The 12,279-nt window shown below is 38.1% G+C and overlaps 1 protein-coding gene across 4 annotated transcripts in view; it reads left to right on the top strand.

The window, feature by feature from the left end:
- The window catches only part of atrnl1a (attractin-like 1a), a 232,028-nt gene that overhangs the window by 60,656 nt on the left and 159,093 nt on the right, over positions 1–12,279 (top strand). For all 4 annotated transcript variants that reach the window (XM_079362624.1, XM_079362623.1, XM_079362626.1 and 1 more), the window contains 4 exons: positions 630–762; positions 4,819–5,006; positions 6,932–7,145; positions 7,346–7,537. In XM_079362624.1, the coding sequence (XP_079218750.1) occupies positions 630–762; positions 4,819–5,006; positions 6,932–7,145; positions 7,346–7,537 (727 nt within the window). The remainder of the gene's footprint in view (positions 1–629; positions 763–4,818; positions 5,007–6,931; positions 7,146–7,345; positions 7,538–12,279) is intronic.

Raw genomic sequence — 12,279 nt, 5'->3', positions numbered from 1 at the left:
CCCTGAGGCACTGCTCACCTACAGGCAGCAGGTTGAAGGCTCAGCATACATGTGTTTACACATGATATTTGGTGGCCATGTTCAAAGATGTACTCACAACTTCGGGACATCTTGACTCAGATGTTTGACTCTGACTTTGATAGGGGCCTCCATAAAATTGAATATGGGCCTTGTTTTTAACTGTCGCAGGGATTTTAATTTTGAAACCAAGCTATAGCTGATGGTAATACAGTAGCATCTTTGGAACCAATACCAATATGACTTTTTTTCTATACCTTATAGATTTAAACTTCAGTTGTGTTCAGTGATCGAAGATAAAGTTCAACATTCCCTGGCCTGAAGTGTAAATGAGAGTCACACAGCATAAAAAGTAGATGACTACAATTCAAAAAAACCAAACAATCTCAGTAATATTATGTGCTTCTATTGATTTATTTTCTAACTCTGCATCTTCTGTTTGGCTGTTTGAGTCACTGAACCACTGCATTTTATCCATCCTCGGCTTGTCTTCTGCATCGTATTGATTTCTCCAAATTTGAAATTGTATTTACTGTAAACTCAGACTCTAATATGATGAGGAAGTTTAACTAGACTGTTATTGTTTCTTCTGTGTATCGATGTGTTTGTAGTCTGTGACAAATTCGTCCAGGTGTAAGCGCAGGGAGGAGCAAGAGTGTTTCAGACTGGCCAACTGCAGGAGCTGCTCCGTCAACCTCAACTGTCAGTGGGAGGTGCAGCAGCAGGAGTGTCAAGCTCTGCCTGGTGAGGAGACAAACACACACATCATACAGGACACAGTGGACAAGAGAGATAGTTAATACAAAGAGGACTCTGCAAAGGGGCTGCTGTAACTTTCCAGATTAAGAAGAAAAGTTTATATCAGACTTAGAGACTTAGACTTCCTTTATGGTCATTCAAATTTGAACTTTATCACAAATAAGAGTGAAATTGTGTTGCATTAGCTTGTTGTAGTGCAGGATAAAAGAGCAGCATCAAGTATTTAACTATCACGAGCCTCTGCAGGGCAGCCGGGCAGGGCGCCGCCATCTTGGTTTGTATAGTATATGTTACTACAGTTAAGTACTTGTTGCTACAACATGACATGGCACCAGTTAGCTCAGATAAACCAAAGGTTTTAGTAAAAATTTACAAGCGTAAAGGTTGTGCTTAAGATTTAGGGCAGAAGCCCAAAGTCACTAAATGGCTTATTTCTAAATAATTCAATAACTATGGTCCTGGAATGACTCTGTTTTGTCGCTTTCTTTTTTTGGTACAAAAAGCTCATGACCAAGGATAGTCTCACACCAGCGCCCCCAAGAAAATTGGGCCATAGGTGAGCCAGACTGTGTGCAAAGAGCAAATTATTATTTAGATAAAGGGCATGTTCTTTATAAGGGCAAACGATGGAGATGTTCAAGCCCTCTTTGATGCCTATGTGTGCGTGTCAGGCACAAATACGAAGTTTATATAGTCATATTTCGCAACAAAACGATTTTAACAAGAGATTTTCAGATTTCCAAAAAATTTAACCATGAGGCCTGCTACCTCCCAAAGGGAGGGTCTAATCACTGCATATTAACACTTCAGTGCAACTGTGGGCTGTTTCTGCTCCATTGGTTTATCTTGTACATTTTAACTAGGAACAGGATGGAAAAAATACAGATATCTAGAATTTGTTAGTGATCCTGCATGGTAGGCCTACCCATTTTGTATACTAGTCTACTGAGTATAACAGTCTCACTGTGTTAAATTCAAATTATTACTCTGCTATCAAGAAGTTACATAATGAGAACTGTGTTCTGTTGAAAACACAGGACAACGTACTCACCCAGTTTCAGAGGGTTTGAGTGCATCATATTTAATTGGCTTCATATTTTTAACTTCACAAATCAGCACATATACACTCTTTTGCAGGCATGTACACTGAGGGGATTAGCATACACACATGAACACAGGATAAATGTCCTCTCTACTCAGCTGCAAAGGGAAGTGGGCCAATTAGAAGTGTTTACTGGATTTCCTGATTATAAATCCTTGGCTGACTAACAAACTCAAGTCTACAAAGTCGTTCCACGCTCTGCTGTACTGCGGACCCCTTAGCTAAAGCTGCTCTCAGTTTGACTTTGGAGCTAGCATGACTAAGAGCAAAATAAACCGCTTGCTAGTTACCTTTTTTTGTTCACGTTGTGGAGTTTTAATTAGTTGTAAGCAAAGGTTTATATGGTTTTTGCTCTCTACAATACAATGGTGTAAAATAGTAAAATAGTTTGGCCATGGGACTAACTGCAATAAGTCTTTCTTTTTATGATAGTTTTATCTTTGGTGCTGGTTCAACTTTTCTTGGTGCTGCCAGTGACCAGCAGCTATAGTTACAAGTGCTAGCTGCAGGCATTGTTTGCCATTACACTTATTCCACAGACTGTTGGACTTTGTGTCACATATTGATATCCATGAAAGTTATTTTACTACATTTTTAAAAAAATAGTGACTCCTAGTCATTTTCCAATATCTCCTATATTTCTAATAACTATAAAAACTATAAACTAAACTGTAAACCCCCCCCCCCCCCCCCAAAAAAAAGAAAAGAAAATATGTATGTGTATGAAAACAAATATCAGACACACGTGTGTGTGTGTGTGTGTGTGTGTGTGTGTGTGTGTGAAAAAATATATATGCTAAGAATATATATAGCATCTCCTTCTGCTATCAAGTTCATTAGCATGATAAGCCACATTGTATTATTTTTGTGGAGATACATGCAGTAACAGGGTGCCTAAGAGGACCGGGGCAATGGAAAGTGGCTGCACCACTTTGGCAGCTGTGGCCTTTTCTTTCGACGACCATGTTATGCCTAATTTTCCAAAACGGTCTGACATGTTTATCTCTGCTTTTACGCAAAGACTGGAACCTAATCTGTCTGTTTATTTTTTATACTCCTCCTTTTTTTACCCCTTCATCTGTCTTTCTCCTCTGGTTTTAGAAGATTATTGCTATTGCTATGGTAGAAAAATAAAGAAAGCAGGTATTTCCTTGTCTGTAGCATGAAAAGGTCAGTGATGGAAGCCATTATGTGCCTGAGAATGTAATCAGCCCCGGATTCCAAAATAAACAGCGGTGCTCAGTAGAGGCGGGATGACTTTTCTTCACTTTCATCCTGGCTAATTGAACTCTGCTATTCAAGTCTTCCAAAAAAGATCCTGCCAAATGACTTCAGAAGAAACAATAAGTAGCCAATGAATGTATTTTTACAGAGGACACATACCAGCCTTAGTCACCCTTTGGTAAAAATTACCATTTGTCTTGTATTTGTAATTTCTTGAAATTATTTGATTTTGATTCAAATTAGTTTAAGAAGATCACAGTTATGTGATTCCCTGATCTTAAAAAAAAACAAAAAAAACACAAACCAAAAATAACATTTATCCCTGAATGACTCCAATATGTTACGTCACATTTGAATTCAATGTACGTATGTAAACTGTTCATTTGTTTGCTGTTTTTTTCAGCATTCATTCCCTGGCTGTCACATTAATATAACATTGACATGTCATTCTTTTCTTGTCCACCAGTTGCCCTCAGTGGGTTTCCCTCTTTGCCAGTCACATGACTGTCCACTTCCATGCACACCTGATCCTCTTTACATAGGGTGCGTTCAGATTGTCAATCTTATCTCCTTTCACTCTCCTGTTTTACTTGTCTCCGGAAGTGTTTAAGTAGTGGCCATGATAACGGTAACGATAGCGGTTTGAATTCTCTAAAAGTTCAGGAAAGGTTGGTTAATGCTTCATTTATCACGTCCTTTAGCATAGGAAACACTGGACAATCCTTTACGAAAGGAGATGAGAAAGTGCCGCCCCACAATTCCTTGAGGCCGCAACTTTTAATGCGACTCGTGAATCTAACTGTTCATGAAAACTTTTGATCTGTTGGAGTACAAATGTGAAGACAATCTGCATTTGGTTTCTGTATTGATCTGAATTATAATTACTTTCTGCCTTTGTATTTCTTTTCTTTCTTTCTTTTATTTTGTGTGTACATTCTTGTTTCATGTTTAGTGGGGATGCTTTACTGTTACTTGAAGTTTATTTAATACGAGAAGTTGTATTATAAAACATTGTTAATAAATAACAAAAGTCACCCAGTTCATTGAAGTTAGCTCTGCAAATATTTGCCTTAAACAACAATGTTAAACCCAGACGTAAACTATGAACGCGATGCTGATGTTGTTTTAATTGTTTTAATGTTTTAATTCCAATCTTGTGGTTAATAGGATTATTTCACCGCTAACAAAGCACAGGAAATAGATTTTTTGTTGTCCATTTCCTGAACATTGTAGTTTCATTGTAGTTTTCACGTCACTAACCTTCATTGCATTGCCCATCAGAGCAACGCGATTGCCTTTCCTAAGTCCTTCATGAATTCTCCTAACACCTATCCTTAACCCCATGATGTTTTCACAGGGTTAAGGTAAAGTGAATAATGAAAGTAGATAGAAGGGATAATCCAAATGCACCTCTACCTCTACCCACTGCTTGTTTTGGCAAGTAACTTGCCCAAATTCAAATTTTTGGATTTATGTGTTGGTTCTCCCTTTGAGCTCCAACTTGGTTAAGACCGTCAACCCTTCTTAATGTATTTTATGGCCTGAGATAAAAAAGAAATAGCTTAATTTTAAAGTTGTCATGATCCTTTGTGCTTAGTAATTTGTCAATTATTTTACTTTATTTGAATTATAGTCTTGTGGTTGAAGCTATCTGAAGTCCATGAAAAAAGTTGTGATGTTGAAATGCCTAAAGACAGGACTGGTCTTTTTTGCAGGTCAGCTGTGTGGGGACGGCTGGCACCATGTCGGGGAGGCCTGCCTGAGGATCAACTCCAGCAGAGAGAGCTATGATAATGCCCAGCACTACTGCAAAAACCTGGGAGGAAATATTGCCTCTTTGGTCACAGACAAACAGGTCAACTTTGTGATTGAAGAGTTGCAGAAATACCAGCTTCAAGATAAGGTGGGTTGTTTTCAAAAAAACAATAAAGATGCATATTAAAATCTCTTAGTTGAGCTACAAAGAGATGAATGAATATGAAATAGGTCATTGGGAATTTCCTACTTCATTTGGCTATCTCACAGTGATTACGCCCAGGCTTTCAGTGAAGTAGTATAAGGACTCTATGAAAAGATGGATTATTAAAGCAATCTGTAACTCTTTCAATGAACAGAATCACATTTTTAACCATTAAATTCTTTCAAAAAAAGACATTTCTTCTTATGAGTGTTACTAATATCTTCTGAGTTTAAAAACAAATGAAACACTTCTCGTGGAGTGCATTTGTTTTAACACCATGTTTTATTCTAATGAAATAGCTGCATCTTAATATTATGATACCGTGATTTATTATATGATGCAGAACATTGTGCTCACGTTTGGATCATAAATATACAATTATTTATTATAAGATGTCAAGCAAAGTTTGTATCATAAATATAAGTTATCGCCTGCTTAACGAGCAGTGCGGTTCACTGTTTTCTGATGGCATCAGAATTGACACCTCCATAATAAGGATGTGAAAAACATTTACACCACAACCTCCCTGGCTGAAGGTGGATATTAACCAAATATGAATGTTTAAACGTTTTATTGTGTATTTGAATATTCTCATTGTACCATATTTTGCGATTTCTTTTACTTCTGATGACTTTTTAAAAAAAAAAAAAAAGCATGAGAGAAAATTAACCTCATACCCACCATGAAACAAAGAAAGAAAGCCAGCTCCATGGTCACATTTTTCTCGTTATTAAACTAAGTACCTGACAGAATGTGAATGCTTATCACATATATATTTCGATCTACATGTTTTTCCTCACACTCAAAGGTACCAAGTTGACTTAGAATCATATTTTAACATTTTTTTAAGGAGCTTAAATGATGGTCTCCTTTGTTCCCCTGTGTCTTATACAAAGGTTTTTGTCTCTCAGAGTCAATTTAATGTGATAACTATTCTTCATCTTTTTTTCCTTTGTCACACCACTTATTAAGAGATGATATCTATAACATGGTTGTTATAACTTGTTAATGTACTGTAGTTGCAGTTTTTTGTTCATTGCCTTGAGGTTTCTTTGGCATCACTTCAGAGGTTTTTATTTTAAGTCTTTTCCAATGTTTTTTTGATGAAATAAATTACTGCTGTGGGAGCATGTTTAGATTTCTGTCAAATCAAACTAAGTAGTCTTTCAAAATCAACATTGGCATTTTTTAAACAAACGCCACTTGTGTGGTGATGAAATAATTTAAACTGTTTTGTCAATTAGACTTTAATCAGGCGATATGTTTCCCAAAGGATTTTATGCTGCGGACCAAAAGAGTTTCTGCTTTCACAACAATAACATTCATTTACAGAAGGTTTGATTAACGATCCACTTTCATGTCAAACACTACATTGTGTCAGCCACTCACTGTGGCACACAACAAAGGTGAAGAAAGCTGCTACGCCCTTACTATAGAGCCAGTGCCAGCTCAGGTGTTCATCTAACTGCAAACAATTTGGGCTTATTGTTTGAATTAGTTTTTCTACAAATAACACAAAAACATTTTAACTATCAAAAGACTAAGGAAGGCTAATTCCACTGCATTCGTCTCCATTTAACTTTAATTCCTGTTACTGGGAGGCCACATGAATAGTAGATAGATAGTTAAAAATTTAAAACTCAGGACCAAAGTGTTGATAAAATAATTCAAAAACTCAAAAATGAGCTTGTGTTTTTCAGCATTGTTTTCTTAAAGAAAAAGAACAGTCAAAAGAATCCTGAATCATATTTACAGATGTAAAGGTATATCAAAATAAACAGGAACAGTAATGAAAACATGCAGTCATGTGCTTCCCTTAAAAAGTATCTTATTATTCTCTATCTCTTACCCTTGCCCCGCCCCTGCAGAAGTTATCTCCCTGGGTGGGCTTGAGGAAGATCAACGTGTCATATTGGGGCTGGGAGGACGCCTCACCCTTCACAAACACCAGCCTGAAATGGTTACCTGGAGAGCCCAGTGATTCTGGTTTCTGTGCCTACCTGGAGCGAGCACAGGTATCTGGTCTCAAAGCCAACCCCTGCACAGCCACCACCGACGGCCTGATCTGTGAAAAACCTGCTGGTGAGGAAGAATGATAAAATAGCAACTTATTTTTATTATATTACTGCAAGTTTGATGCTTCGTCTTCTACTTTGTTATTGTCTTGCAGTACTTGCTTTCAGTCTATACTTTATGTTGTCCTATTCTTTCACCAACACCCAGAGAAACAGCAACTTTATTTACAACCTCATTAACCCAATTCCTTTTCTCTTCTGTCTCAGGGAGTCCTCAGAGTCAGAGTGCTCGTCCCTGTAAGATACCCTGCTCTCTGCGCACCAGCTGTGCAAACTGCACCAGCCAGGCCATGGAGTGTATGTGGTGTGGCAGCACACAGCGCTGTGTCGACTCCTCTGCATATGTCATCTCCTTCCCCTACGGACAGTGTCTGGAGTGGCAAACCCAGGACTGCAGTGGTGAGTACATGTGGACGTGCTACAGCGCGACAAGGTTTCTCTAGATAGGATGGGTGTAAGATTGACATTAGACAGAGTGCTCTCAGGTGTAGGACCGAGGACCTTTTTTTCAAACTAATTTTAAAAAAGAGATTAAAAAATAAATAAAAATCGAACCTAACCAAACGGAAAGGTGAAGAAAATATTTGTTCATAAAAAACAAAAGACAGGAAAAGAACAAAGAGAAACACACAAAGAATTTAGATGTATCGTATTTTATTTGTTTTCGACTTCAACTCTTCACTTCTCACACCTCTGCTGATGGAACTGGAGTGTGTTGTGCCAACATATAGTCATGATATCCTCCCGTTGATCCCATTCTCATCAGCTCTCCCTGCCAAACACCAGACCAAGGGTACAGGACGCTCTTGGTGCTATGTTTTTTCATGGTCTTCTGTTGGAGTACATGCAGCACATGTATCCTCTGGTTCAGGACATGACATTTTCTTATTTTAGTTTTGACTGAGAAAAGAGTGAAGGTACAGTGAAGACATTTCATTCTATAATTCAACATTTCCTGGTGGGAGAAAACATGTTGTCAAAATGTTTTCTTAATGCAGAACTTTTTACTGTTAGTTCTTGTGTTTTGACAGAAAAATGTCAATTTGATGCAAAATGTTTTATTTTCTGAGGACTTTATTTATTTTATTTTTCCTGTTTGTTTGTTATTCCTCACTGGTGTCATAAGTTTGAGTGCAGACAGATATCCAAGCAAACATTGTTCCTCTTCTTTCTTTTGATCTCCTCCTCTTGCATAATGTCCTCCTTTCCTCTTGTCCTTCTCTTTCATTATTCATACCTCAGTTTGGTGGCAGAAGGTGTGTAGGAAGCATTTGTTCTGCTACTCCTTTTTTATTTTAAATTCTCGCAGCTCAAATACGCCACATAAATAAAAACATTTTTACTTTTCAAATTCTGAGGCAGCTTTGTTTGCCCATTAACAGCCCATGCTTTACTTTCTGCTTCACTTCTTTTGTTTATGGATCCTTCTGGCTCTTGGAGCCTATGGACTACAGCTGAACGATTCATGACCTTGTCTGTGGTAGCAGATTTTAAAAACACACACACACACAAACGATTGCTTGACTGAGGGTCCAATTCCAACTGGGCCACTTCTTTATCAGATAAAGTTGGCTGCAGGCTTTGTCTATTATTCCCATTTTTCACCTCGGCTGGAAGCGAACTGCACACTTCTCCACACAAACTCTTGTTTGTGTTGCCCCAGTGTTCAGATATCAGACCCTTTTTTAACCCTTGAGTCATCTTTAAAAATGACTTACACAAAAGTCCCTAAGGCCATAAACGAGTCCCTCTTGTAAAAATGTCATTTTTTTTAAACTTTTTTTTTGTTCACGTTATCCGCATCAAATCTTTTCAACAACTTCAGCCTTAACCAAAGATGATTTTTTTTTCTATTTTAAAATTATTCAATTGTTTGCCGTTTTTGTCATAAGAATCCCTGATTTGTTCAATAGGAAAGGCTGCATGATAAAAACGTTGTTTAAATTAAACTTGGAAACATCATCATTAAAGATATTCTCTTCCTCAGATCCTTTTTGCCCATTCGTCTTCACTAACGTCATCCTTTTCATCAGGGTTGGGGAGTGAAGTAGCAAAGAGAACTCCCATAATTCCCCGCCACACTAAATACATACTGTACATACTCTGCTTTTAAATGAGGGGGGTGGGGTTTAACACTGTTGTTTCTATCATACAGTCTCTAAACTGTAACTAGTAAATGACCCTAAACGCATGACATTCATTCTTTCTTCAAACCACTTAAAACCAAACCAACATCTTGTAGCATCACAAAAACAATAAATGGCATGTGTTGTATTGTTAAAGTACACACAAGTACACACACACACACACACACACACACACACACACACACACACACACACACACACACACACACACACACACACACACAAGCCTGTCCAGATGCTATGTTGCAGCTAATATTGTTTTTGCTGCAGAGAAATAGGCTTATTTTCTCATGGGGCATTCTTCCCGATGCATGTTTTTTTTTCTGTCCATCCCACATAAAATCTGTCTGCTGTCTTCTATCTTCACATGAGTCGAGGAGAGCGAAGGAGAAGGCAGCTTATGGCTCACACACTTGATGTATTATGTATAGCTGTGCTACTGGCTCCAGCAATGCTAACTGTCAAGTTGTTTAGGAGCAAATGGATTACAGCGGATGAAGCCAGACGATACGTGCTATCCAGGGACTCCAAATGTCAAACCTGTGCTGATGAACAGAATGTGGCACAGAAGCGATTGTACTTTGAGGATTTTAGATAAGATGAACATTCCCCAAAGTCAAGCTATTCTTTTCATTCGTAAAACAGAAATAAGTTCTTCCAAATGTGTCATGTGTTGTTTATAGGAATCCTCTTGGTTTATTCTGTCAATGAAGAAGTCTAATATCCAGATTTCAATAGAGCAGTATATTTTTGGAAGGGTTTTGAAAGTGGAGGAGCAACATGTGCTTGTTTTCTCTCATACCACATAAAGTAAGTCAGTCAGCGATAGAGAGATGTTTGTTGCTGACAGAACTTTAAAGGCATTAAGGCTCTCTAAGTCTCCGAGTGACGGCAGCAACACAAAGTTTTTACCAACTGATGTTTGGTGGCACCGGCTGAGTTGCAAACACTTGTCCTCTTGGGTTTGACCCACTTACCACAACTCTATGTATTCTTCTTGACATGACAGAAACCCTACAGAAATGGTGCTCTGTCATCATTAAAAACTTTACGAAATGACTTTATTTAAACGTCTTTAAGTATTTTTCATATTTAAGATGATCACTGAACTTTATTGAAACCCTTGTGGACAGTTAAGCAGTCGACATGACAATGCTATTACCAAGTTACCATTACAAAGTTAGCAACCTCGCTTTCTGAAGGTCACATATGTAAACATGACAGCGATATTTACTACTATTACATTTTAAAAAATCCACAACAAAGGAACCACAACATGGTAATTATAGATACTCTGCTGGTCAAGCTGGTTATGTCACATATTTTAACCACACCTAAGGATACATGTCTTACTTTAAATGCTTCAGATGGTGTTGGTCCTTTTTTTTTGCAAGCAAATCTCATAACTGGACCCAAACTAACACTGGGCTTTCCAGGTTCCAGTACTTTCTGACAGCATCATCACCACTATCTGCACAGAGGGAAATAAAGGGATTGTCAGCTGTCTCATCTTCTCGCCATCATTCCATCTCATGTTTCATTTTTAATCAGAGCATGTTCCCCCCCTCATGGGAAATACACGCAACATCTATACAGACATTGACTCAAGAAATAGCCTGGAGCTAATGCCGTGTAATAGCACAATGTTGCAGCTAAATCTTTGCTGCTGTTAACTAAAAGTAAAGCTCGTAAACCCTGCAGGCACTCACTGAAACGTTACACACGTTTTCTTTCTTCTCCTTCCTTCCATCCAAACTCTACACAACTACAAGAGAAAAAATCCTTTATTGTGTCCATGTGGAACATGGGTGAAGCAAGATAATTAGAAATGCTATTAAGAATAGAAACAGCTGAAGCGCAAAAAACAAAGCAGGTAATTTATATTATCGACACATAATTATGTAAGTTAACACCTAAAAGGTTTTTTTTTTCCTGGGTGATCCACTTTTACTCTTGCCGTTCGTGTCCTCAGGGTGTTCGTTTCATCATGACGATGGCGTGCACGCTGATGCCTGAAATATTTGATCTGTTTGCTGTCTGATTTTGACACGTTGCACAGATGAATCGCAGTCAGGAGCTGCAGATGCACCTTGCGATGCGTGTTCAGACTGACTGACGGTCTGTGTGTAGAGATTAACTCTGCATCGGAACACTTTTTAAGATTTGACAGCGAGCGCGTAGTTCTCTCTCAGGTTTGAGTGCCGTCAGTTTCTCACTGTGCTGTTCACGATCGTTTCACACAATTGAAGCAATGTTTTTCACAAAAGTTAATTAGCAATCGCAACTGACTGTCTTTTAGAAATGTGACCTTTAGTGTACTTTGCATGTTGTTTGTAAAATAGAGCCTTGGTGGTATCTGACTAAATCTATTCTCCCGAGTTTAATGACATTTACTGTAAGTCCACAAATTAAGTTCAGCTACTAGTTAGTTTGGATAATGATGTGAGATTTGTCTCCAGGTGTAAAATCATGAGATTCAAAATCTCTGGAATCTTTGAAAACATTCTGACAAGAATTGAATCTCTGGAGGCGAGAGTTGATATTTTGGAGCATCCTGTATCCCAACAAATTTACAAGACTTCCTCCTGCTGCTCCTGGTCATCAGCCTTGTCATAGTGGACGAGCAACCTGACAACCCAAAATCTGCATTCAATTTCAGAGACATTTTTAACTGCACTTAATCTGTTTCATAGAAACTGTAACAAAAAGCATCTCCTGCATTTAAAAAAAAGGTCACTCAATCACTATGTACAATATTACTGGACTTCAAATGGACAAGAAGGGGGGGATTAAAGATGACGACATTTTCTACCTGCCCTACAGATTTAGCAATCAGATGTTTGTAAAAAAAACATCTCTCATTCTCTCATTCCTGACTCCATTTTGAAACAGAAAAAAGAATTTCATTGTCTGTGCAGATGAGGTAGAGTGCATACACTGGATTTTTCTGGTTCATGGAACAATCAGTAATGACTGAATCAAATTTGCGGAACA

Source organism: Symphodus melops (genome assembly GCF_947650265.1).
Source record: "Symphodus melops genome assembly, chromosome: 15".
In the NCBI taxonomy this organism is placed as follows: Eukaryota; Metazoa; Chordata; class Actinopteri; order Labriformes; family Labridae; genus Symphodus; species Symphodus melops.
The sequence above is the reverse complement of the archived record's forward strand: the minus strand, read 5'-3'. Positions and strand labels throughout refer to the sequence as shown.